The sequence below is a fragment of the Squalius cephalus genome (genome assembly GCF_949319135.1).
Source record: "Squalius cephalus genome assembly, chromosome: 4".
In the NCBI taxonomy this organism is placed as follows: Eukaryota; Metazoa; Chordata; class Actinopteri; order Cypriniformes; family Leuciscidae; genus Squalius; species Squalius cephalus.
In genome coordinates this window covers 36361510-36386853 of record NC_137125.1, presented here as the reverse complement: position 1 = coordinate 36386853, position 25344 = coordinate 36361510, and the positions used below count along the sequence as shown (strand labels likewise).

The window sequence follows — 25344 nt, the reverse complement described above, 5'->3', positions numbered from 1 at the left end:
AGAAGCGTCGAGTGTTTCGTCCGTCTTCACACCGCGGAATCTCTCAGGTGTTTTGATGAAGTGTCATGGAGGCTGTTAGCCACCACCACTGCTGACGGTTTTGTTACTGTCTAAATCCTGGTTTTAATCACTCAGTCTCACTGTCAGCTCCTCTAGTGTAAAGGTAAGACTGAAGTCTATGTGTTTATGAGCTGGATACTGATCCTGAGACTGTATTCGGCGGTTATTGATCAGTTCTGTGTAGTGACGCTTCACTCCATTAGCATTAGCCTGTTAGCTCAGCTGCTGTCGGGTTTTATTGTGTCTTTTACATTGTGAAGATAATAATATATTTCTGTTTTAGTTGGTATTTCACATATAATTGATTCCCAATTAATGCTGTAGTGTTTTGTTTTCTTGAGAAACACAAATATTCACATTAATATTTAAACGTGTCTGTCTGTGTCTCTAAACCAACTGAACTGCCTACTTTGACAGCATTTTTGGTATCATATATTATTCAAGTTTCATTTCTGTTCGTTCCTGGGGTTTGTTTAGTGTCAAAACGCTGATGTTTGTTGAATTTTGATAGTAAAGGCCAGTTTATTCCGCCAGTAAAGTCTTGTCAACTTATGTCATTTGAGTCTCAAACTTCATTCATTAAATGTTAAACACGTCACACTTTTCCTTATGATGCCACTGTGTGACTCCCTTTTAACAAACATAGAAATTAATAATAATATTCTGAATAATAAATCGACATAATGACAGCATTAATATACAATTCTATTAATAATATTCTTAATAATTCACTATCTTTTAAAGGTTTAATTTCACTACCTAATTTATGATTAAATGTGGTATTACTTTATTTTAGTAGTTCCTTCTATTAATAGTCAGTGTTATTTTAGTGTCATACTGTTATAGTTGTTGCTGATCTATTATGCTGATTTTTCTATTTTAATTTTTGTTATATGTTTAGTCATTTTGTTTAGTATTTTTGCCACTTCTATTGTTATTTTTAAATGTAGCCTATAGTTTTTATTCAATTTGAGGTATTTTAATACCTCCGCATGCTTGCTTATTTTATTTCAAGAAATGAACATGTTTTTTTATGGATTTAGTATTAATAATAATAACCTTATAGTACTTTCTACTATTCTACAATATACTTGCCACAGTAGTAACAGTAAATTATACATAATTTTATTTCTATTTTACTTTTGTTTAATTTCATTTTTAGTAGGTTTTTATTAGTTACTGGTTTTGCATTTTACATTTACAGATTAGGGATATAAGTATCAAACCTTTAACTAATAATAATAATAGATGTCGCTTTATTATTCTTTATTACACATAAGTTGATCAGAATCTGTTTTAGACTTAATTTTTATTTTTACTCTTCTATTTGTTTTGTGATATCTGCTCAAAATCCAGCCAGCAAAATCCAGATCCACATTACAGTGTTGAAACAACCATTACAAGAGACTATTAGCTGTGTGCAGCTGACAGAACAGTGCATTTCTTATTTCTCTCATGCTGTCAGCATGAATACATCATTTATTTTGAGCCAGGAACGCTCAGACCCTGCTGAGAATTCGCAGTGACAGATTTTCAGATGTTTTTGTCGCTTTATTTCTTTCTACGCAGCAGCCTACTAGTCTGTGTAAATGAAATGTACCCAGTTTAGGGTTGGCGTACCCTTGAGTCGTTCTCCGATTGAACATTTTCCCAGACTGTTAAGACTTCTGCTCGTCTGTCAATCAAAGATTCAGCAGCTTGTAAACACACAGATTCAGATTTCGATTCTAAAAGGATAAGAAGATATTCAGAAATTGTTGTGTTTGTTATTTGTGCATGTGGGATTAGATGGGATTTGTGCAATGGGGTCCAAAATGTTTATCACCGTCTTCTTTTGTCAATAAACGAGTTGCTTTTGTTATTTCTTCTAGTTTTAATATATATATATATATATATATATATATATATATATATATATATATATATATATATATATATATATATTTTACTATTTTAAATAGTAATAGGCTAGCCTATATAAATGACAAAAGCAACTAGTTTAACAATTAGTGTTCATGGATAACAAATTTAGGTTTAATTTATTTCAAATTTTTTTTTAATTTGAAATGTGACCATGGTAAATAACTAAAATAAGTTTACATTTTTCATCTAATATCCATGTTTTGTATTATTTTGTCTTTATTTCAATCAACAAAAATGTTTTAATAGATTTGATTAACGATACTAACCCTGAGCTCATCCTATTCGCTGTGTATTTGACCAACGGGAAGCATGAAAACGATGATGAAATAACTTCCTGTTTCAGGTGAGCAGCCAGTAAAATCATGGAGTCCATGCTCAATAAACTAAAGAGCACCGTCACTAAGGTGACGGCCGACATGACCAGCACCATCATGGGCAACCCTGTCACGCGCGAGTTTGAGGTGGGCCGACACATCGCCAGCGGGGGGCCAGGAATGAGCTGGAGGATCTACAACGGCACAAAGAAATCCACCAAACAGGTGCGCCAGTTATTTATTATTATAACTTTAACTCTGTCATGTATATAACTTACAATAGGGCACCATCATGTTACATGTCGGTACGTTGTTTACAGTGAAAGAGGAAGTCTTTTTACTGATGAAATTGTCATGACAGAGAATTGTAACTTGCTTCCTCACATTGCAACAATCGTACGTTTGTTGATATCATACATGTTTTTATGTGTTTTCTGTGATGTTTTTAAAATTGTTGAAGTGAATTCAGTTCATGTCACAGTGATAAAATCATTTAGATGGCTAATATATATGTGGTTCTGTTTGAAATTGTTGCAATAGTCTTGGAAGCATAGAATAGGTTGGTATATTCCTAAATAAATGTAATTATTGCTAATTATGTATGCATTTTTTTGTTGTTGAATGTGCTGATAAACAGATATTTATGCAAAATAAATGTTTAAAAAAAATCACAAATGATTTGTTGAATGTACAGATGTACATACTATTGCAAAATAGATATAAATTTAAATATTGTAATTTGTTGAATGTGCAGATGGACAATGTATTAGTGCAAAATAAATGTAAATATTTTAATTATTTGTTGTATGTGCAGATGTTCAGATATTGTTTCAAAATAAATATAAATGAAAATATTTGAATTATTTGTGGAATGTGCAGATGTACATAATATATTGTTGCAAATTAAATATAAATTCAAATATTTTATTTATTTGTTGAGTGTACAGATATGTTTTGCAAAGTAAATATGAATTTAACCATTTTTTCAAATATAAATCATTTGCTGAATGTACGAATGCTATTGCAAATGAAATATACATTTAAGTATTTTGAAATAAATGTTCTTTCTATTTCCCACAGGAAGTGGCAGTGTTTGTGCTCGATAAGAAGATCATTGATCGCTATCAGAAGTTTGAGAAGGATCAGATTATCGATTCCCTAAAGAAAGGAGTTCAACAGCTGACCCGGTTACGACACCCGCGCCTCCTCACGGTTCAGCATCCGCTGGAGGAGTCCAGGTGACCACAGCGTGAACACAAAATCTGTCTACATGCACAGCATTGTGGGAAGCTTAGGACAGGCAATCGGATATGCTTATGGTGCCATTTAGGTCAGCTCATTACATTTTGAACAAAACCACAGTGTTATCACCACCGCAATGAAAATTATCTTTCTTATCCACGTCAAAGTATTTTTGAATTGATTTATGAAATAAAATGCTTTGGGAGCAAAGAATCTACTCTTGATAAAAGAGCTCAGAGCTAACATTTTTGTTATTTTAAGATTTGGCTCCTGTGCTTCTACAATCAATATGTGTGTGTGTGGATGCAGCAATTCATCCTGTGGAAAATCTCTCCTGAATAATACATGGATCTCTTAGATGTGAGACTCAGGCTGTAGTCCTGATGTTACGGTCAATGCAGGCAGAGATCTCCTAACAGCTTATCCTAACTAAACACAATCCGATAAGATTCAGTGACGAGCAGTTTGTCTGTCCACACTAGATGCGACAAGGCTATAAGACACAGCAAAATCTTTCACAAATCACAGCCAATCAGAAGAGCCTGTGAACTGCAAGCACACTGCTGTCTCACACTCATAATGAAAAGGATAAGTACATAATCCAATGAATAAAATTCACATTATTTAAAGTGACGTCAGTGAATGATAGCGACACAGAGGAAAAATCACATTCAGAATGTTTCCAAGGCTACGAACATAACCGGCGCTTTTATCTGTCTGTCATTGCTGTTCTCACTGGATGTCTTTGTCTCTTTATCTCTAGAGACTGTCTGGCGTTCTGCACAGAGCCCGTGTTTGCCAGTCTAGCCAATGTGCTCGGCCAATGGGACAATCTCCCTAGTCCTGTTCCCGTAGACATCAAAGAATACAAACTCTATGATGTAGAGACAAAATACGGCTTACTGCAGGTGAGAGTTTCTTATACACATAAAAAAAAGTAGATACAACAGCAATCGTTTCATGTGCACACCTCTAAAGGTCATATTTCATATGTCATAAAAAATGAGAAACTACTGTTTTTACTAAATAATTCATATAGTGCCATTTAACACAATTATAAGATTACATTTTCTGCTTTTACACCCTTTTTATTGCCTGTTTACTTTCATTGTTGTAAATGCTATTTTTGCTGAATTTTTAAGTAGAAAAAAAAACCTCAAGGGACAAGATTTATGTAGTAATGTAAATAATCATTCATTTTATTTCAAATAAAATAAATCTTATTTTTTATTATATTAAATATATAAATGATATTAAATATAAAATTATATCATACAAAATTAAACATTGTTTATATATATATTAAATAATGATGATGAGATATCGCTTTCTTTGTCTCTCTCTGTTTTCTCTCTCAGGTCTCAGAGGGTTTGTCGTTCCTCCACAGTGGGGTTAAGATGGTTCATGGTAACTTGTGTCCAGAGAACATCATCTTGAATAAGAGCGGAGCCTGGAAGATCATGGGCTTTGACTTCAGTATCTCCTCGAGTAACCCGTCTGACTCTGAGGTTAGGAACTGTCCCAGAGATCATTGTCTGCCTGGTTGAAACTTTGTAAGCGAATATGTGTCTGTGTGTTTCTGCCTTTTAGCCCAAGTATGGGTGTAAAGAGTGGGACCCCAATCTACCGCCTCTCTGCCTCCCGAACCCAGAATATGTCGCTCCTGAGTACATCCTGTCCGTCAGCTGTGACGTGTCCTCTGACATGTACTCACTGGGGGTGTTGATCCACGCCGTGTTTAATGAAGGCAAGGCCGTCTTTCACGTCAACAAGCAGGACATATTCAAGAGCTTCAGCCGACAGCTGGACCAGGTGAGGAGCCGATAACTTCTGCAAACCTGTGGAATTATCGTCCTGTTTTAAAGCATGTTACCTTCCCATTTTGTCCTAAAACAGTGTTTCACAGTAAACTAGTGCTATGGTAGTTATGTGGTATCCAAATCTAAAAAAAACAGCAGTGCCACAGCATTTTATAATATACACTACCAGTCAAAAGTTTGAGGAAAAAATGTATATATATATATACATATATATATAATCAAAATCTTCTTGCAATTTCACCCATTGGATTAACCTAATTACAGAATTCATTTTGACAGAAGAAACCATAGCTCATAAAAGGAACAATATATCTGCCTTTAAAGAAACCTGGAATCCTCTCATAACCTTTCTACAAATTCAACAGCTAATGTAAACCACGTGCTTTCCCACTCACCCCCTCTCCACCCCTCCCCTCCAACCATCTTTACCAACCATTCCTGTGATCATTTCTTGAGTCTTCAGTTTCACATCCTTCAGAAATCATTCCAATATGTTGATTTGTTGCTCGTTTATTAATTCAGTTGCTATTAATATTTTAAATTTGACTTATTTTTTATTTATTTTTTTTATAATATTTGACAATACTACTATTATTAATGTATTTTTGATCAAATAAATGCAGCTTTGGTGAGCATAAGAGATTATAAAAAAAAAAAAACCTTGTAATCATGTTTTAAATTTAATACAAGAATTGATTATCAACATTTAATAATTACTGATGAAATCATTAAACAAAAACAACAATAATATATAGGTGAACTTTAAATGATTAAAGGGGGCCTATTATGCTCATTTATATTATGCATTCATATTATGCTCAGTTAATATTTCTTATGGGGTCTACTAGAATTCATCATTTAATGTTCAAAAATCAAAATTTTCTTATAGTTTAAATGGTTGCAGCAATAAACTGTTTTCACCCTTTGTGTGAATGCTCTGTTTTAGCTTTGGTTTCTTTAAAACCCGCCTTCCAAAAAGCATAGTCTGTGCTGATTGGTCAGCCGGCCACAGTCTGTTGTTATTAGTCTACCTCTTAGAGCGTGTTTTGGAAATGTAACGCCAATTTAAACATTCAAGCGATTTTAAACCATTTAAGCGCAAGAAGAGGCTAAAGAGAACTCAATTTGGTACTCGTGCAACTACAAATTGGTATTTAACACTTAATTACTGCATTGTACCTGAATACTACTGTTAGACCTTCATTTATTTGTAACTTTGGTCTATTGTATTTATCTATGCTTGTAATTTGCATATTTGTTCTTATTTTATGATTGACTGTTCACTTGTCTTTAATAGATCGTTGCTGATCCAATCCGTGACTCAAAAACTGTAACTAGAACCGTGAGTTTTGTGATCCGTTGCACCCGTAGTGCTTACTGATATAAAGAGTAACTCCCTTTGGAGAGGACTTTGTGCTTTGTAACCTTGTAGACATTTTCATGCTCAAACAGCAACATTACACACTAAATAAAGTTGAAAATGTTACTAAAACATAATAGGACCCCTTTAAAACCACAACAGAAGAGCCACAACATTCAGCTCTTGCTATGAGAAACAAGACATGCGAACAATAGTGTTATTGTGATACTTCAGTTTTTATCGTACCCTAGTTATATAATTGTGACAATCCTAAAACATGTGCATTTCATTATCGTGTGCAGCTGAGCCATCTGAGTCCAGGAGTGTTGAGTCAGATCCCAGAGGAGGTCCGGGAACACGTGAAGATGTTGCTCAGCGTCACCTCCAACGTGCGTCCAGACGCAGATCAGATGACAAAGGTCAGTGTTTTCCCTCTTTGCTGGTTTTCTTCAACTTTCTATTTTTTTGGTATTAAGTATCTGTACTGATTGAATCATAATACATGATTTCGTGAGACCATGACTGAGAGTGACTATGTTCTATGTGTGTTCATTCTATGTGTGTGTTCAGATTCCTTTTTTCGATGATGTCGGAGCGATGACTCTTCAGTACTTCGACTCGCTTTTCCAGCGGGACAACTTGCAGAAGTCTCAGTTTTACAAAAGCCTCCCGAAAGTTCTGCCCAAGTTGCCCAAGGCAAGAACAAACATTTGCACAAAGACATTAATGCAGGGCCTTTTGAAATCTGTTTTATTTTTTCCCATATTCCGTGTTGTCCGATTGAATTTTTCTGCATTCTGATTTAATGGTTTAATTACATTTTAATAATTAAAAATCACGTCTGATTAATTTCACTAAATTCATTAATTGCAGTTTAATATTCACAAACACTAGTCTGATATATACATATTCTGATTTGATGAATTGTGCAGCCTAGATTTATTCATCCAAAATTGACCAAATTCTGTGGCATACTGCATTATACAGTAAATTCACTTTTTATGAATGGATTCCGTCCGCAATTTCCGCATCATGGAAATCTACAGTGGAATTTGCACTTCATTTAATGGTGCAAAAATGGATTTGATTAGATTGTGAAAACTGGGTTTATATTTTTATTTATTTTATACAGGATGGATGGATGGGTAGATAGATGGGTAGATAGATGGGTAGATAGATGAGGAGAGAGATGGATAGATGGATGGATGGATTGGTGGATAGATAGATGGATGGGTGGATGGATGGATGGATGGATTGGTGGATAGATAGATGGATGGGTGGATAGATGGGTAGAGAGAGAGAGAGATGGGTAGATAGATCGATGGGTAGATAGAGAGAAATGGGTAGATAGAGAGGGATGGATGGATGGATAGATAGATGGTAGATAGATGGTTAGATAGATAGATAGATAGATAGATAGATAGATAGATAGATAGATGGGTAGATAGAGAGAGAGAGAGATAGATAGATAGATAGATAGATAGATAGATAGATAGATAGATAGATAGATAGATAGATAGATAGATAGATAGATAGATAGATAGATGGGTGGATAGATAGATGGATGGGTGGATGGGTAGGTAGAGAGAGAGATGGGTAGATAGGTAGGTAGAGAGAGAGAGAGATGGGTAGATAGATCGATGGGTAGATAGAGAGAGATGGGTAGATAGATAGAGAGAGAGGTATAGATCGATGGATGGATGGATAGATAGATGGGTAGATAGATGGATAGATGGATAGATAGATAGATGGGTAGATAGATGGATAGATAGATAGATGGATGGATAGATAGATAGATAGATAGATAGATAGATAGATAGATAGATAGATAGATAGATAGATAGATAGATAGATAGATAGATAGATTTCTTCCGCACTCATATGTTTGTAAGCAAAAATAAGACTAAGTAAGCTCAATTTTGATTTCATGGTCACTTAAAGATGTGTATTTTGAATATTAATACAGAATTTTTGTGTATGTCTAGAAATATTGACACGTTACTGGAGTGAATTTATATGTTCAAGTATTTTATGGCATTATATGTGCTTAAGCTAACTGGCCTCTGTTTTTCTGTCCTCAGAGAGTGGTGGTATACAGAATCCTCCCGGCGCTCACGTCAGAGTTTGTGAATCCTGACATGGTTCCATTCGTCCTTCCAAACGTGCTGCTCATCGCTGAGGAATGCACTAAGGAGGAATACATCCGCCTTGTTCTCCCGGACCTCACCCCAGTTTTTAAACAGCAGGAGCCCGTACAGGTACACACATGTATACATCACTGATGCCAAACTGATTTGAATTATTTCCCCCCACAAGTGAGCCCTTACTCTAGTTAACCTCTTTGGCCCTGTCCTAAATGGCACACTTGATGTGCACTTGCTATGGCCGCTGCGTGCCTGTGTAATCCATTAGGTTCATGTTTGTAATTAATTTCTCTATTTCACGCTATCAGGCCAGCAACATGGTGAGTGAGGTTTGAACCTTTGTCTTTGTGGTAGTTTATTTCATCGTAATATTTGTATTATGATTAGTTCATATTTTTATTTATGGTATTTTGTCTGTACTTGTTTGTTTCCACAGTTTCCACTGATCTTTTAATGTGGTTTTCATGAGTTATTTTATTTTAATTTATTTTTTGTTCTTTTTTTTTGTTTAGTAGTGTTGTTGTTTGTTTGTCTTTCCCCCCAGTGTTAAATTTCATGGGATGGCTTTTAGGAATCATATTATTTCCTTTTTATACTATTATTTTTTTTTCACATATCCAGATTCTGCTGATATTTCTACAAAAGATGGACCTGCTTTTGACCAAAACGCCTCCTGAAGACATCAAGAACAGTGTTCTGCCCATGGTGTACAGGGCAGTGGAGGCCCCCTCTATTCAAATACAGGTGACCACACCATCAACTTTTTTGGATGAGAATATTTATTTTAATTTTATAAAATTGAATTTTCATTATCCGAACAATGCATTGTGATGTATCTATGTAGATTTTGAATTTATGTATTTCAAAATATAACATGTTTTTTTTTTTTTTTTTTTCTAAACAGGAACTTTGTCTGAATATCATTCCCACGTTTGCCAATCTGATTGAGTACCCATCTATGAAAAACGCACTTATCCCTCGTATCAAATCTGCCTGTTTACAGACATCCTCGCTAGCGGTTTGTGTTCTTATGTCTCTAGTAACAAGTGAATGTTCTATGTGTCAATGAAAGATTTAGGAGAGTAGCTCTAAAATGAGTATAGTTTCTCTGTTGGTTGTCCTCTTTCAGGTGAGGGTGAACTCTCTTGTGTGCCTAGGCAAGATTCTGGAATACCTGGATAAATGGTACGTCATTGATGAAATTTTACCATTCCTTCAACAAATTCCATCCAGGGAACCAGCAGTGCTCATGGGCATTCTGGGTAATTCAACTGTTCTTTTACTCTTTTTCATCACTTTTTTGTGCCTGACTGAGGCTTTCAAGCTTCAAAAGAACATTAAAAGCATCATCATATTGTTCCTTATTTGAAATTAAATTAATAACATTGAGTTGAATAATATTATCCTATCATCTTATGCCTTAAAGGGATAGTTCACCCAAAAATGAAAATTAGCCCACGGTTTACTCACCCTGAAGTCATCCTAGGTGTACATGACATTATTCAGAGTGATATTAAAAAATGTCCTGGCTCTTCCATGCTTTATAATGGGAGTGAATGGGTGTATGTCTTTGGAAGTCCATCAAAGCGCATCCATTCATGATAAAAGTATAAGAAAAATAACCATATTTAAAATTTTATCGACTAAAATAACTAGCTTCCGGCAGATGGCCATACGCATTGATTTAGGGCAAAAGAGTAACACTTGAACTTGACGCACAACGTAATGACGAAACGTAAAACTGTTTGTTTGAACCGCGAGAGGCGTCAAAGTTTACGCTACTCCTACGTCATACATCGTCAAGTGTTACTCTTTTGGCGTAAGTTGACTTGCGTTGGTCGTCTGCCAGAAGCTAGTTATTTTAGTCAATTTTAAATATGGATATTTTTTTTTCCCACACACGCAATGCTTCACTTCAGAAGGCCCTTATTAACCCCCGGAGACACGTGGAGCACTTTAATCATGAATGGATGCGCTTTGATGGACTTCCAAAGACATACACCCATTCACTCCCATTATAAAGCTTGGAAGAGCCAGGACATTTTTTTATATAACTCCGATTGTATTCGTCTGAAAGAATAATGTCATATACACCTAGGATGTCTTCAGGGTGAGTAAATCATGGGCTTATTTTCATTTTTGGGTGAACTATCTCTTTAAGCAGTTATAAAAATGTGTGCTGTTCTTTTCTTTTTTTTTCTTCAGGCATCTACAAGTGCACTTTCACCCATAAGAAACTGGGCATCCCAAAAGAGCACCTGGCTGGAAAGAGTTTACCTCATCTGGTGTCACTTAGTATTGATAACAACCTTAACCTTAACCAGGTGAGGTTCACATAAACTTGGGTGTTTTCTTGTTTACCCACCGAATATAAACTTGATTCAGTGTCACCTCAGATCATTTGTAAAGATTATGTGTACACATATAAACTGTTTTCTGTCTCTGGTGTGTTTCAGTTTAACTCTTTCATGGCTGTGATCAAGGACATGTTGAGTCGCATGGAGTCGGAGCATAAGACCAAATTAGAGCAGCTGCACATCATGCAGGAGCAGCAGAGGTGTTACTTCAATTATTTTGATTAATAAAATAATTTTGATTTTGATGTTGCAAGAAGCTTATTCTGCAGCTTTTTCTGGTCAAGAACTGCCCACTTAAACTGGCAGAGGCCTTCTGATAGATGTATAAAATAAACATAGTAATTTGAACATGACATGAGTGCAGCAAACAAACAGTTAGCTTATGAGTAATGAGTATTGTGTCTTTTCCAGGAGTTTAAACATTACAAACCCATTGAACCAATCAGAGGAGACTAAAAACACACCCAGCCCTGCCACAAAAGTCAGAGATGTAAGTAAATACACCGCAAACTCACAGCTTTTAATTGTGGCCACACTGTGAAATTAACTGTTCTCTTTGCTTTCTGATAGATTGATGAGATCTTTGGTGGCAGTTCAGGAAGTGCAGGTGTGAATGGTAACCAGAATGGTTCCTCATCAACTGTTTCACAACCCTCACGAGTGAGTTACCCTTTATAATATTAATGGTTGTTGGCATTAGACCTGGTTAATGTACTAACTGTTGTTTGTGGTATGTTCAGGTATCTCTTACCCTGGAAGAAAAGCAGCGTTTGGCTAAAGAACAGGAACAGGCTGCCAAACTAAGAAGCCAGCAGCCACTTGCTCCACAGAGCATCAAACCAGCCACAACAACACCTCAGGTAACACATGCACTCAAGAGGGGACCATGGGAAACCTATTATCACTATCACGCATGAATCCATTTTTGCAGTAAAATTACCAGATTAACTTCTACAGTAAAAGGTACCATATCTTGATATTCACACTAGCTGCCATATACCATATTTGTCATTGTCAAGTCTTAGTTTAGTTAAAACAAGTTTTGTCTTAGTTTAGTCTTAGTTAGGCTACAATTTTAGTCTTAGAAAGACTAGCTCAGATCGAATATAGTGTTATTCATGCGTTTTATCTGAGACACGGCTTTCTGGGCGCTCTTCAGATATATGTTGCGCACACACAACTTCTCACACAGCACCCGAGTACCGAATTGAGTTCTCTTTCGAGTCTTCTTGCGCTTGATTATTTAAATTGGCAAGACTTAAAAAGACATGCACATGAAAATATTTAATGGCGATGCAGCACTGGCCCAACATATTCGTCAACTGTCCCGAGCGTTGTTCACGCCTAGCCCAGCCCGTCGGGCAGTCCTTATTGTCAAGCCCTGGCCAGCCGTACACTCTGAAACTACTTAGATATTTGATTATTTTCCAATAAACTCTAACCCCCGGTTTCACAGACAAGGCTTAAGCTAGTCCCAGACTAAAATGCAAGTTTGAGCTGTTTTAACTGAAAGCAACTTGCACTGATAGGCTATATCTTAAAATATATCAGTGCCATTGGTTTGTCTCAAGATTCACACTTGTAATGTTTTTTTTAAGGCACATTTATAAAAGCTACTTAAATATCCTAATTGAACTAAGGCCTAATCCTGGCTTAATCTATGCCCTGTCTGTGAAACCAGGCCTAATGTATTGTTTTTATATAATAAATGTCCCTAAATATTGTATCTTAATATTTGATTTATGTAAGGCTCCATTCTTTATTGTAAGAACAGTACATAAACCCCTCTGATTTTTTTTTTTTTTTTTTTTAATCAAAGTTTTTGATGATGTGATTAAACTTAGTACTAGTGTTGGTTGCTTCATGTTTTTTTGTTGTTGAGAATTTCCTGTTAAATCCCAATGAAGAAAATGAGAAGTACTTCAGGAAGCAAGGCCAGCCGTCAGAAGAGAGAAAGATTTTTTTCTTCAAACTTATCGTCGCTCCCTCAGCCGAAACACCATCACAGCATTGTTAGCAAGTTTATGTAATTTAAGACCTAGTTCAGTGGTTCCCAATCCTGGTCCTGGTACCCCCAGCATTGCACAGTTTAGATGTCTCCTTAATCAAACACATCATTAGTAAAGACTTAAAAGACCTCAGATGGGTGTCAGATAAGTGAGACAACCACTGTTGGGAACCACTGGCCAAGGTAATATAACACAAAGTGTAGTGTTATAAATGTAAATTAAAAATGAATACTAGATTTACAATGTTAACTGTTGAAATGTGTCATCACAGTCTGTGAAAAGGGTCCATTTTGATTTGGGATGTACATGCTATAACTGAAGAATATTTTTATTGTTCAGGCAAAGGATCTGACCAGCAGTCTTCTGAACAATATGACATCCCTGAACAACCTCGGTTTAAACTCTGGGACCAGGACGATGCCCCTGCAGGGCGGCACCATTTCCTCTACCTTCCCAGTAGCACCCACCATGGGTGGAATGGGCACCATGGGCGTCAGCAATGGCTTCAATTCACCCATGGGATTCCAGACGGGAGGTATGGTGATGGCCATGAGACCGGCCACTCCTGGCGTCTATGGAGGGATGGCCACCACTACCAGTGCTCCAAATTTCAGTGCCCTCACCCAAAACCAGAACCAAAATCAAACCGGCAAACCCCCTGACATGTCCGCCCTAGACTCCCTCTTCGCTTCTAATAAACCCAAAGTCAGCCTGAACCAAATGGCCCCTAAACCGGCCCAAGGAACCATTGCACCTACTCCGTGGGTCAATCAGTTTGGTACAGGCCAGCCTTCCCAGACTGCACCCATACAGGCACCTCCAATGGGGATGACGGGAGTTCAAGGTGGTTTTGGAATGCAAGCAAACCCATTCTTCAACCCCCAGAACTTCTCGCAACCCGTGGCATCTTCCACAATGAACACTGGCATGATAAAACAAAGTGCTTCAGCCAACAACGATTTTAAGGACCTCTTCGGATAAAACATTTGCCTTTCGTTCACGTTCCCTGTTATGTGGGAATCGAAAGCGAAACAACATCAGCAGCGAAGACAGTCAAAATTTTGTTGGACGGTTGGACATGGTATCCTTGAAAGATGATTTTGTTTTGGTTTTTGTCTTTTTTTGGGAGGATCTTATCATGGTGCGACTCATGTGGACTTGTGTGAATCAAAAGCAGACTGCACCAAACAAACTGTCACGTTTCTACTGAAAGCTTGGGCTCTTCTACCGAAAGCTGCTTCAGTTGGTGGATGCCTTGCATTTAGTGTATCGTTTGGCTTAAAACGCGCCCCAGAAGAAAGATTCACATACAAAAGGGTTAACAAATTTGGCGTTACAAACTCAAGCATTTTTGTTTTCATTTCCTTTTTGCTAGAGCCTCACGTTCACTACTCGCCTGAATGAGCTGACTTCCTCTACCACAACAAACGTCATCGCTGGCCTCAGAAATTGCTGTTGTTGTCTCCCAAAAGGAAGTCTCTCAGTTGTGTTCTCCCTTGTCTGAGATATGCGATAGATAAGTAAAGAAATAAGTACAGTGCATATTGGTACCTGAATGAGTCTTTTTATAATGTGTTATTTGTGTAAATACTGTATCTGGTGATTATTGTTTGAGTTTTATACTGATAAATGATCCACTGAGGTGAAATTTATTAAAGGAAGTACACTTTCATCATACTGTAGGTGCACTTAATGTAATAGAGCTAAAAAAAGAAAGAAAAAAAAACCTGTAGGGTTTAAGATATTTTTGGGATATTGTCAGTACTTTTAAAGTGAGTTTGTGCTTCACTGTAATGGCTTCGTTCATGAAACACCAGCAGAGTGAATTTCTGTAAATTCTGTCAATCTTGGGTGAAAAAGGGTCATATTTCATCCCAAAATCCAAAGACAAAATTACAAGGAAAAAATGTTACCGTAATAAAAAGGACTTTTTTTTTTTTTTAGTCAATGTATTATTAAATTCAGTACACTACTTACAACAATACTTCATATTTACTTTACAGGTTTCATTGTATTTTATTGTAATGAGAGAATTTACATTTATTACACTTACACATTTTTTCAGATTGCAGTATTTTTACAATATTTTTTGCATTACAGTAAAGAGAATTTTTTTTTTTTTGGTATTGAGAATTAGTTTTTTTGCATTGTATTGCACAATGAGAATTGGTGGAAAATATGCTTAATTGTCAAGTAAATTTCACAATGCAACAGGTTAGAAATATGCTTCTTTATTTAAAAATATATATCATTTGCACATTTTGGGATGAAATATGCATTTCCTGTAGTTCTTGGGAAAATCACTGTTATAATTGTAGCATTAAATTGAGTGCAACAACTTGATAACTGCTAAGTTGTAACACAGAAATGTGTGTTTCATGAATGAAGCCCGATGCGTTTGTTTCCCTTTCAGTTCTCTGCTGTTACTCCCTGCCCTGTGTTAAATCACCTGTGTTATCCTGTAATGTTGTGTTTTTGGGGGGCGTTACATTTAGCTACATTTTTGTTTGTCTGTTATTATTATATGGGCAGTTTCCTGCTGTGGGAAGAGACCAACTCAATTCCATATCAAGTTATTCCATATCATGACCAAACAAGTAAATCACCAAAATGTGTATTATTTCTGGAAAAGAACATGAATGAAATGTACAGTATATAGAGGTGAACTGCCACCACTTAGTTTTTTTTTTTTTTTTTTTTTTTTTTAATACTGATGAATCACTTTCCTGAGGAGAATCTTTAATATCCAGACAGGTTTTATTAAAAGGGAATGCTTTTCCTGGTCTTATGAATGAGAGGCCTTATGTTGAGAATTGTGCAATAGCAGGTCTGTGATGGAGATTGTGAAAAGAACTTTCTGTATGAGTGTTTCACTACATGCAGTTTTCAAATAGTCTAAATTAATGTAGATAAAACATCTGGGTTGTTTTAATTTAAAAAATGTGAACTGGATTGTTGGAAAGATGGTGATTTTGGAATCAAATAAATTGATTATTTAAAGGGTAATACCTTTACACTTCCTAAGTAATTTATTTGTTTTATTTTTTGAGTATTGAAACAATAGTGTAAGTAGAAGAAATAGAAAAGTATTTTATGGATAAAAAATACGTTTATCAGTAACAAACCAACAACAGATTGGTCTAGCTAGGTTTTACTGAGTGGTATGAGAATTTAGACAGACATTACAAATGTTTATTGGTGGATCTCATGAAATGTGTCTAGAAAAGTGCATATTTCACCCTAAAAGCTTAATTTTTATAAGGAAATTAAGCCTATTTTGTGGACTTTTTAAATAAATGTTTCCATGACAGTTAAGCACATTTCAGTAAAGAGGAAAAATATGATACAAGTTATAATCTTATAGTCTTATATTATCCTTAATCCATAACAAAACAAAAAAAAACATGAAAGCTGAAAGCAATCATAAGATATTATACATGCAATGCCACAGTAAAGGCATTGAAAAAAACGTTTAAGAATAAAAACAGGAATTAGTTCAAGAACATGATTACCATGAGAACTTATTTTGTGGCAGTTAATAAAACAATATAGACACAGGTTTGCATGGACAAACTAAACATAATTAAAATATTTTGTATCAGACATTGCATAAACAGTAGTCCTGAGTTCACATATAGCTACAAGTAAATGAAGTAAACGTAAGAATAAAGCAAGTGAGGTCTTATTGCTGAAGGCGGCGTACAGGTCTCCTGGTGTTAGTGGACTGGTTGGTCTGGGTCATGTCTGCAACAAAACACAAGTGACTTGATTAAACAATATTTGTACTAAATAACACGTATTTCTGTTGGTTTGTGCATGAACACACCTGAGAAGTCCAGCTCATAGCTAAACCTGCCCGCCCTGAAACTCATTGTCCCTGTGGCGTCCTGCTGGTACTGGGCTTCAATATCTTGACTTGACACACTGCAATGTCCCCGAGAGCCGCCCTACACATCCACAAAGTCCAAGTTTATGACACAGAACAGAAGGTGTGACTGTTTTAGTGTTGTTGTGCAAGAACACAGGTCAAATGTTTTAGAGAGCAGGCAGCATGATGGCCACCAAACAATCACTCATTATAGATCACTTAAGAATGCACTTGTAGCAACTTCTGCAACTATCGTTTTATAAACTGTAAAAAAAAGAAGAAAAAAGGGAGGATTTATTTACTTTACTAAAATCTTTCCAATTGCCATCCATGTCTTTGAACTGCCAGCGAGCTTGTGACAATGTGCTGTGATAGGAGAACAAACATTAGAACAAAAGCATTTATTGTAATGCATACATAAACAGTCATTTTGAGACTTTCATAAAGGAATAGGAACAGTTGATGGACCCCATTGACTTCCATAGTCAAAAAATAATACTATGGGGTAGATCAGCAGTTAGGTTATTCAGAATATCGTCTTTTGTGTTCAGCAGAAGAAAGAAATTCATACATGTTTGAAACAACTTTAGGGGGAGTAAATGATGACAGAATTTTCATTTTGAAGCGAACTACTCCTTTAACAATGGCACTTATTTCCTCCATGGAATAAAGATATAAAAAAGATAATTTCAACTTTTTATCTCACAAGTCTAACTTTTCTTCTCACAATTCTGACTTTTTTCTCAGATTTGCGTGATATAAACTCACAATTGCGAGTTATAAAGTCAGAATTGTGTGATATAAACGCAATTGCAAGTTGTTAAATCAGAATTGTGTGATATAGTCGCAATTGCGAGTTATAAAGTCAGAATTGCGTGATAAGTCACAATTGCAAGTTAAATAGTCACAACTGTGAGTTATAAAGTCAGAATTGCATAATATGAAGTCGCAATTTAGAGTTATACATTTTTGTCAGAATTGCGAGATGTAAAGCCATGAGAAAAAAACATCCGAATTGTGAGAAGTCAGAAAGCTGCTGTTATCTTTTAAATTGTTTTATTCCATGACGGAAACAAGCTTCCATATTTATTAAATTTTTATTCCATGGCAGATATTAGCTTCCATAAATTTCTCCTTTTATTAATAGATTCATACCTGTTTGTTTGCTGGATTCCACCAGTGGTTCTCCGGACAGCTCTTTTTGTGCCATATTTATTGTTCACTTGATACATTCCTGTAGACATGAAGATAAAGACATAAAGAAGAGTAATCATTATGTTTGCATTCCTTTTCAAACACGGTTAAGTTTTAAAACTTTAACAGACATTCTCTATAGGTAGGCCTCATGTTAGCTGTACACTACAGACTTCTATATATCAAGATTTTGAATGTATCTTACCCCCAAAGTAAAGAGAGTAAGAGAATCGTCTTGCTGTGAATGAAACTTGGCACTGAGGGTTGAGCTGATACAACCTCTCGATTTCTGCACTATCCAATGAACATCCCTGTAGAGACACACAAAAAGTCTGTTAGATAAACTGTTAGATTAAAGTAAACATCACTTTATCCCCCAATAGTTTCAGTTGAAGGAATAAGTGGATTTGGAAGTAATAACATTGTTTAGAACTCACTGGTTTTTGGTACTCAGTCCAAATACCCTCATCACCCATAAACTCCCAGATGTACCGAGAAGAAGAATCTGTTGGGTTTGCCAAGGGAGATGCCAGAATTTGCGAACTGCATGTGATAAAAGGAAATCAAAAGGTTTACAAATACAATTTTAAATATATTGGGAACTCTTCATGAAAAATTAGCAGAATTTCTCTATAAATAGGTTGTAAATAAAGGTATGAATGATTTTATAAGCAATTTATACATAAATTCGTATATGGGCTTCCTGTACTGTGTAAATAAATACTGTGTTGCTATAAGAATTTGTAAAACCATTCTTACATAAATGTCTAATTTAGTTTACGTAAGAACTATTTTATGAACAATTTTATAAATTCGTAGGTTGGGTTTGTGAAGAGTATGTGATGCTAAGAATTCATAAAATAGTTTTTACATACATTTTGCATTTCATTTTCAAAAGAATGATTTTAAGAAAAAAAAAAATTAGGTTGACTTTCAAGTTGAATTTGTGAAAATATTCTAACATGAATTTTGCATTCAATTTACATGAGAATGTTTTTACGAATAATTTATACATAAATTTGTTGGGTGACTTCCTGAAGAGTGTAAACAGTACCAAAATTAGTACAATACTTTAGCATAAATGGCGCTTTCAATTTACATACGATTTTCGTATACAATAATAGTTTACAAAAAAGAGTGTAAATGATGTTACGATATTGTAAAACCATATTGCCTTCAATGGAACAATCTACATATGGATTTACACAGTAATTCCTTCTGCTTTTTCATGAACCAGAGGCAATAATACCGGAAAGTAATACCTGTTTTGATTACTGCTGTTGCACGTTACTATTGCATTGAATTTTGGTCGCCGTCTTACTTTCCTGGACATGTTTGTGGATAGATTTGTTTGAGTCATGGCTATAACATTCCAAAAAAAAAACATGAAAACAAGTTAGTGGCTTCAAATAAAAATTTTTTGAGAAAGACACTTTTGTTTCACAGCCATGAAGGTAATCGGTCTCATTTGTCCAATTACCAGTGAAGTCCACGTTGTAAGTCATGCTTCCCGCAGTAAACCGGACTGAGCCACTTGGGTTGCTGTTGTACTGCTGCTCTATAAAATCGCTTCCAATTGAGGATGCTCTCCCACCGAATCCCTGCAGAAATCAGAGAGGAAACAAAATAAAGGCTTATCAACAGACTTTGTGTGCTACATAATATCTAGCAGGACTGCCAACTTTTTGAGTTTAGCTTTCTAATCGAATTTCATGATTCGATTCATGAGCTTACGATTCAATTCCGATGTCGATTCAATATATATTAATTTGGGTATACATGTACATGTTTATTTTTCTCAAAGAAAAAAAAAATCTAATGTTGTAAACTAAACAGGGAAACCTGACAGCTTGTACATTATTATTAAAGGTTAATTAATAACTGATTTGTATAAAATTGCATTACACCGTTTTTATAATAATAACATTATATCTAATGTAAATATCTAATGGTATTAGAGTAAAAATATAATGAATATATAATATTCAAATGGTTACGATTTTCGTGTACAATAATAGTTTACAAAACTGAGTGGTTACAATGTAAGACTTTGTAAAACCATATTGCCTTCAATGCAACAATTTAGGCTTTTTTTTTTTGCAAAATACTAATTTCTAGAGTACATTTTTCTTGTACATTTTTCATCCATACAGTTTATGGATGTATAACGATTCTGAGATAAATGTAATGTAACCTGACACATTGTTTACATGCTGTTTTATCCGTAGTTGAAACTTTATATAAGATATGAGACATTTCATTAAGTTGTACTGCTTCCTTCAACATGCCCTCTGATGTTAATTCATGTTTATTTTGTACAGTAACTAGTAGTAAAGAGGAAGAGATAATCGTTCAATGTCGCTTTGCTTGAACTGAGGAGCAAAATTTGAAGGCTGAGACAGTTTCATATAGAAAATAACCTGTTCTGTCTTGTCTATCAGCACATTGTCGCATGTTTTTTCACTCCATGAGAATATGGATGTGTGGCGTAATGAATATAAGATATCTCTAGAACCACTTACTTGAGATCCATATTCACACCAGCGATGGTTATCTTTGTAGTACCAGCCTACTTCTTGTTTCTGGTTAGGGGACAGCAGTGTATTGCGCCGTATACTAAGGTTACGAAGAGGTCCACTGACTGTCATTTCGTCAAAGTCAATATTGACGGCCCTGTGCAATGAATGGGAAAGGCTTAAATGAATATTTAAAGGGTATTATTTAATTCACCCAAAAATGAAAATTCTGTCATTAATTACTCACCCGCATGTCGTTCCAAACCTGTAAGACTTTCGTTCATCTTCGGAACACAAATGAAAATCTATTTAATAAATTCTCAGAGCTTTCTGTCCCTCCATAGAAAGGTATGCAACTACTACTTTGATGCTTCAAAAAGTTCATAAAGAGATCGTAAAACTAATCCATATGAATTTGAGAGGTTTAGTCCAAATTTTCTGAAGAGACATGATCGCTTTATATGATGAACAGATTGAATTTAGGCTTTTATTTACATATTAACCTTGATCAGCGGACATTAACAGAAACTCAATTGAACCTGCTTGACACGCGAGAACAAACCTCTTGCTGAAGCTCAAACGTTATGCGTAACACGAGAATGAACCTCATTGGTTCTTGAGGAAGCTCAAACGTGATGCGTAACACGAGAATGAACATCATTGGTTCTTGAGGAAGCTCAAACGTGATGCGTAACACGAGAATGAACCTCATTGGTTCTTGAGGAAGCTCAAACGTGCTGCGTAACACGAGAATGAACATCATTGGTTCTTGAGGAAGCTCAAACGTGCTGCGTAACACGAGAATGAACCTCATTGGTTCTTGCTGAAGCTCAAACGTGCTGCGTAACACAAGAATGAACCTCATTGGTTCTTGAGGAAGCTCAAACGTGCTGCGTAACACAAGAATGAACCTCATTGGTTCTTGAGGAAGCTCAAACGTGCTGCGTAACACAAGAATGAACCTCATTGGTTCTTGCTGAAGCTCAAACGTGATGCGTAACACGAGAATGAACCTCATTGGTTCTTGAGGAAGCTCAAACGTGCTGCGTAACACGAGAATGAACATCATTGGTTCTTGCTGAAGCTCAAACGTGATGCGTAACACGAGAATGAACCTCATTGGCTCTTGCAGAAGCTCAAACGTGCTGCGTAACACGAGAATGAACCTCATTGGTTCTTGAGGAAGCTCAAACGTGCTGCGTAACACAAGAATGAACCTCATTGGTTCTTGAGGAAGCTCAAACGTGATGCGTAACACAAGAATGAACCTCATTGGTTCTTGAGGAAGCTCAAACGTGATGCGTTACACGAGAATGAACCTCATTGGTTCTTGAGGAAGCTCAAACGTGCTGCGTAACACGAGAATGAACATCATTGGTTCTTGAGGAAGCTCAAACGTGATGCGTAACACGAGAATGAACATCATTGGTTCTTGAGGAAGCTCAAACGTGATGCGTAACACGAGAATGAACCTCATTGGTTCTTGAGGAAGCTCAAACGTGCTGCGTAACACGAGAATGAACATCATTGGTTCTTGAGGAAGCTCAAACGTGATGCGTAACACAAGAATGAACCTCATTGGTTCTTGAGGAAGCTCAAACGTGATGCGTAACACGAGAATGAACCTCATTGGTTCTTGAGGAAGCTCAAACGTGATGCGTAACACGAGAATGAACCTCATTGGTTCTTGCGGAAGCTCAAACGTGCTGCGTAACACGAGAATGAACCTCATTGGTTCTTGCGGAAGCTCAAACGTGCTGCGTAACACGAGAATGAACCTCATTGGTTCTTGAGGAAGCTCAAACGTGCTGCGTAACACGAGAATGAACCTCATTGGTTCTTGAGGAAGCTCAAACGTGATGCGTAACACGAGAATGAACCTCATTGGTTCTTGAGGAAGCTCAAACGTGATGCGTAACACGAGAATGAACCTCATTGGTTCTTGAGGAAGCTCAAACGTGCTGCGTAACACGAGAATGAACCTCATTGGTTCTTGAGGAAGCTCAAACGTGATGCGTAACACGAGAATGAACATCATTGGTTCTTGAGGAAGCTCAAACGTGCTGCGTAACACAAGAATGAACCTCATTGGTTCTTGAGGAAGCTCAAATGTGATGCGTAACACGAGAATGAACCTCATTGGTTCTTGAGGAAGCTCAAACGTGATGCGTAACACGAGAATGAACCTCACTGGCTCTTGAGGAAGCTCAAACGTGCTGCGTAACACGAGAATGAACCTCATTGGTTCAAATGTGCTGTGTAAAACACAAATAAACCTCATTGGTTCTTGCAGAAGCTCAAACGCACTGCGTAACACACTAGAATGATAAGTGGTAGTTGCGTAGCTGTCTATAGAAGGACAGAAATCCCTAAGATTTCATCAAACAGATCTGCATATGTGTTACGAAGATGAAAGAAAGTCTTGCGGGTTTGGAACGACATTAGGGTGAGTAATTAATGACAGGATTTTCATTTTTGGGAGAACTATCCCTTTAATCCTTTACAGAATATATTAATAAAAATACTTTAGTATATGACTGGTAGTGTATAATAATAATAATACATGCATACAAACAAAATCAGTGAATGTAAAGTCAAAATTATACTGATAAAATGATCTCTGCAATGAATTTAAGACCAACTAACCCTATGTTGAAGTAGATGGTGATCCCATTCGCCCCTGGCTGACAGTAATGGGCCTCAATGACAAAATCATTAGTGATAGAAGCCCACTCTGTTCCACTGAACAGCTGCCACTCAAAGTGGTTACCTGAGGATTTGAATGAATGGATGATGGAATGAATGCATAAATGAATGAATGCACTGAAAAAATAAACAATCACTCAATCACTCAATATGGAAATGTTCATTTCTCATTAAGTTATTATCCTAATAAAGAAATGATTTTGTCAGATATCCTTATATTTGCTGCAAAACAGAAACCAAAAAAAAAGAAAAGATAAATACATAAGCCAACATTACCTGTCGCCATGTTGGTAGATAATGCTGCTGTGTCTTCCTGAATAACTATAGCCTAGAGATTGCAATTTAACCATTTATACTTCATATTTTTTTCCGTTTAAATACAAATGTCAACACAATGTGTAAAAATACTGTATCAAACAGAATCCATCTATCACGATTCAAAAAGGTAAATCAGAATAATTGTGTCACCTACCTAAATCATAATAGCTGACATCCTCTTTAGCTCCTTTTCTCTTCACACTACTAAACAAATAGATAGAGACAAGGGTATTCAGTAGAAAATTTTATGAAACGTGTTTGAAGTAGGCCTACACTAAGTGAGATTTGAAACTGCATACATATAATGTGTTATGTGTAAACTGTGTAAATGTGTAAACATTTATATATTTAAAATAGGTTGGAAACTCCCTTCAGGAAGGTAACAGAGTTGACTGACTTGTTTAAATGGCCTTTGGATTCAAGATCATGAAACTAAGTTCTTCATAGAAAGACAATGTAATGCTGATATTTCGACACACATATTCACCTTTTAATGATCAGTTATTAGATACAAAATCGCTGGTTGACATTTCAAGATCGCTTGCTAAACGTCGCACAAAACACAAGATATGTTTGATAACCTCGTGAATGTTTGATTGTCGTTTTCACGTTACACTTATGGAATATTTCATTAAAAATAAGAATATTGTGGGAAAATGATTAACGCAAAACTATAAGGACTCCACTTTTTAATAATACGTCATAAAAATGCACTATTTTTAATAATGCACGTTAATCTAAAAATGTAAACACATAGATAATGCAAATATAGGCTACAATAAAATGCAAATGTACATGAGCGACACAAATGGTTCCCGTTTTGATGAATAACCCAAAATTTACAACAATTTAATCAGATCTGCGATCGAAGCTGTTATTGGACCCTCTCGGAGATGTTGTTAAAAAACGTCATGAAATTATTAATTTTTAAGTACTTTAAGGGTTAGTACTCACCAAATATACTTCCTAGACACCGCTATAGCGTCGGTAGCATATTTAAAATCTAAAAACGCATTTGTCAAGTAAACGTACAGTAGAATGTATTGTTAAACTGCTCCACAGCAGAATCACTGAGTTTCGGTTTCTTTTCTGGCTTGTGTGAACAAACTGGAATTTTGAGGGTGTTTACTGGCTGTATTTACATATCTTTCACTGCTTAAAACGACTTTACGACGACGATGACGACCTGCTGTATGTATGTCTATAGTTGTAGGCTATACTTTATATATAATATAGCCTATATAATTTTTGTATGTGGGCTATTTCTAACCGAGCTGGAATATTTTTTTTTTTTTTTTTTTTGTCAAATTATGCAAGTGTGAAAATGATTTAATTGTGTTTTTGCGAATACACAAAATACTTTAAATTAGCCTAGACAAATTCTGCCATTTTCTTTTAAAAGTGTTTTAAACAAAAAAATTAATTCTAAACGTAATTTCCACAAGTGATTTCAATTACCAAATGCTGTCAAACATGTTTTGAGATTTGCTCACAATTTGAGATATGATTGAAA

The 25344-nt window shown here is 35.8% G+C and overlaps 2 protein-coding genes across 4 annotated transcripts; one reads left to right on the top strand and one right to left on the bottom strand.

Moving 5' to 3' along the window:
* The first annotated feature begins 28 nt into the window (after positions 1-28).
* On the top strand, positions 29-16251 carry scyl2 (SCY1 like pseudokinase 2). 2 transcript variants are annotated; one of them, XM_079868811.1, is made up of 18 exons: positions 29-163; positions 2327-2522; positions 3378-3535; positions 4303-4447; positions 4898-5047; positions 5130-5351; positions 7022-7138; positions 7290-7415; positions 8801-8977; positions 9485-9607; positions 9768-9881; positions 9993-10125; positions 11069-11187; positions 11320-11420; positions 11632-11710; positions 11791-11880; positions 11961-12080; positions 13569-16251. In XM_079868811.1, exons 2-18 carry the CDS (start codon positions 2346-2348, stop codon positions 14208-14210), a joined length of 2793 nt encoding a protein of 930 aa, XP_079724937.1. In that variant the 5' UTR covers positions 29-163; positions 2327-2345; the 3' UTR covers positions 14211-16251. The 2 variants fall into 2 exon arrangements, with proteins under 2 accessions (XP_079724937.1, XP_079724938.1); XM_079868812.1 differs by having other exon boundaries at positions 83-157; positions 2332-2522.
* LOC307157060 (uncharacterized protein) lies at positions 15950-24931 on the bottom strand. 2 transcript variants are annotated; one of them, XM_079868813.1, is made up of 13 exons: positions 24786-24931; positions 23986-24035; positions 23790-23841; positions 23454-23577; positions 20814-20964; positions 19772-19892; positions 19554-19653; positions 18729-18834; positions 18497-18602; positions 18253-18331; positions 17400-17463; positions 17056-17176; positions 15950-16973 (listed from the first exon to the last, which is right to left on the bottom strand). In XM_079868813.1, exons 3-13 carry the CDS (start codon positions 23797-23799, stop codon positions 16912-16914), a joined length of 1044 nt encoding a protein of 347 aa, XP_079724939.1. In that variant the 5' UTR covers positions 23800-23841; positions 23986-24035; positions 24786-24931; the 3' UTR covers positions 15950-16911. The 2 variants fall into 2 exon arrangements, with proteins under 2 accessions (XP_079724939.1, XP_079724940.1); XM_079868814.1 differs by having other exon boundaries at positions 23790-23826; positions 24786-24887.
* Between the last annotated feature and the right edge of the window lie 413 nt (positions 24932-25344).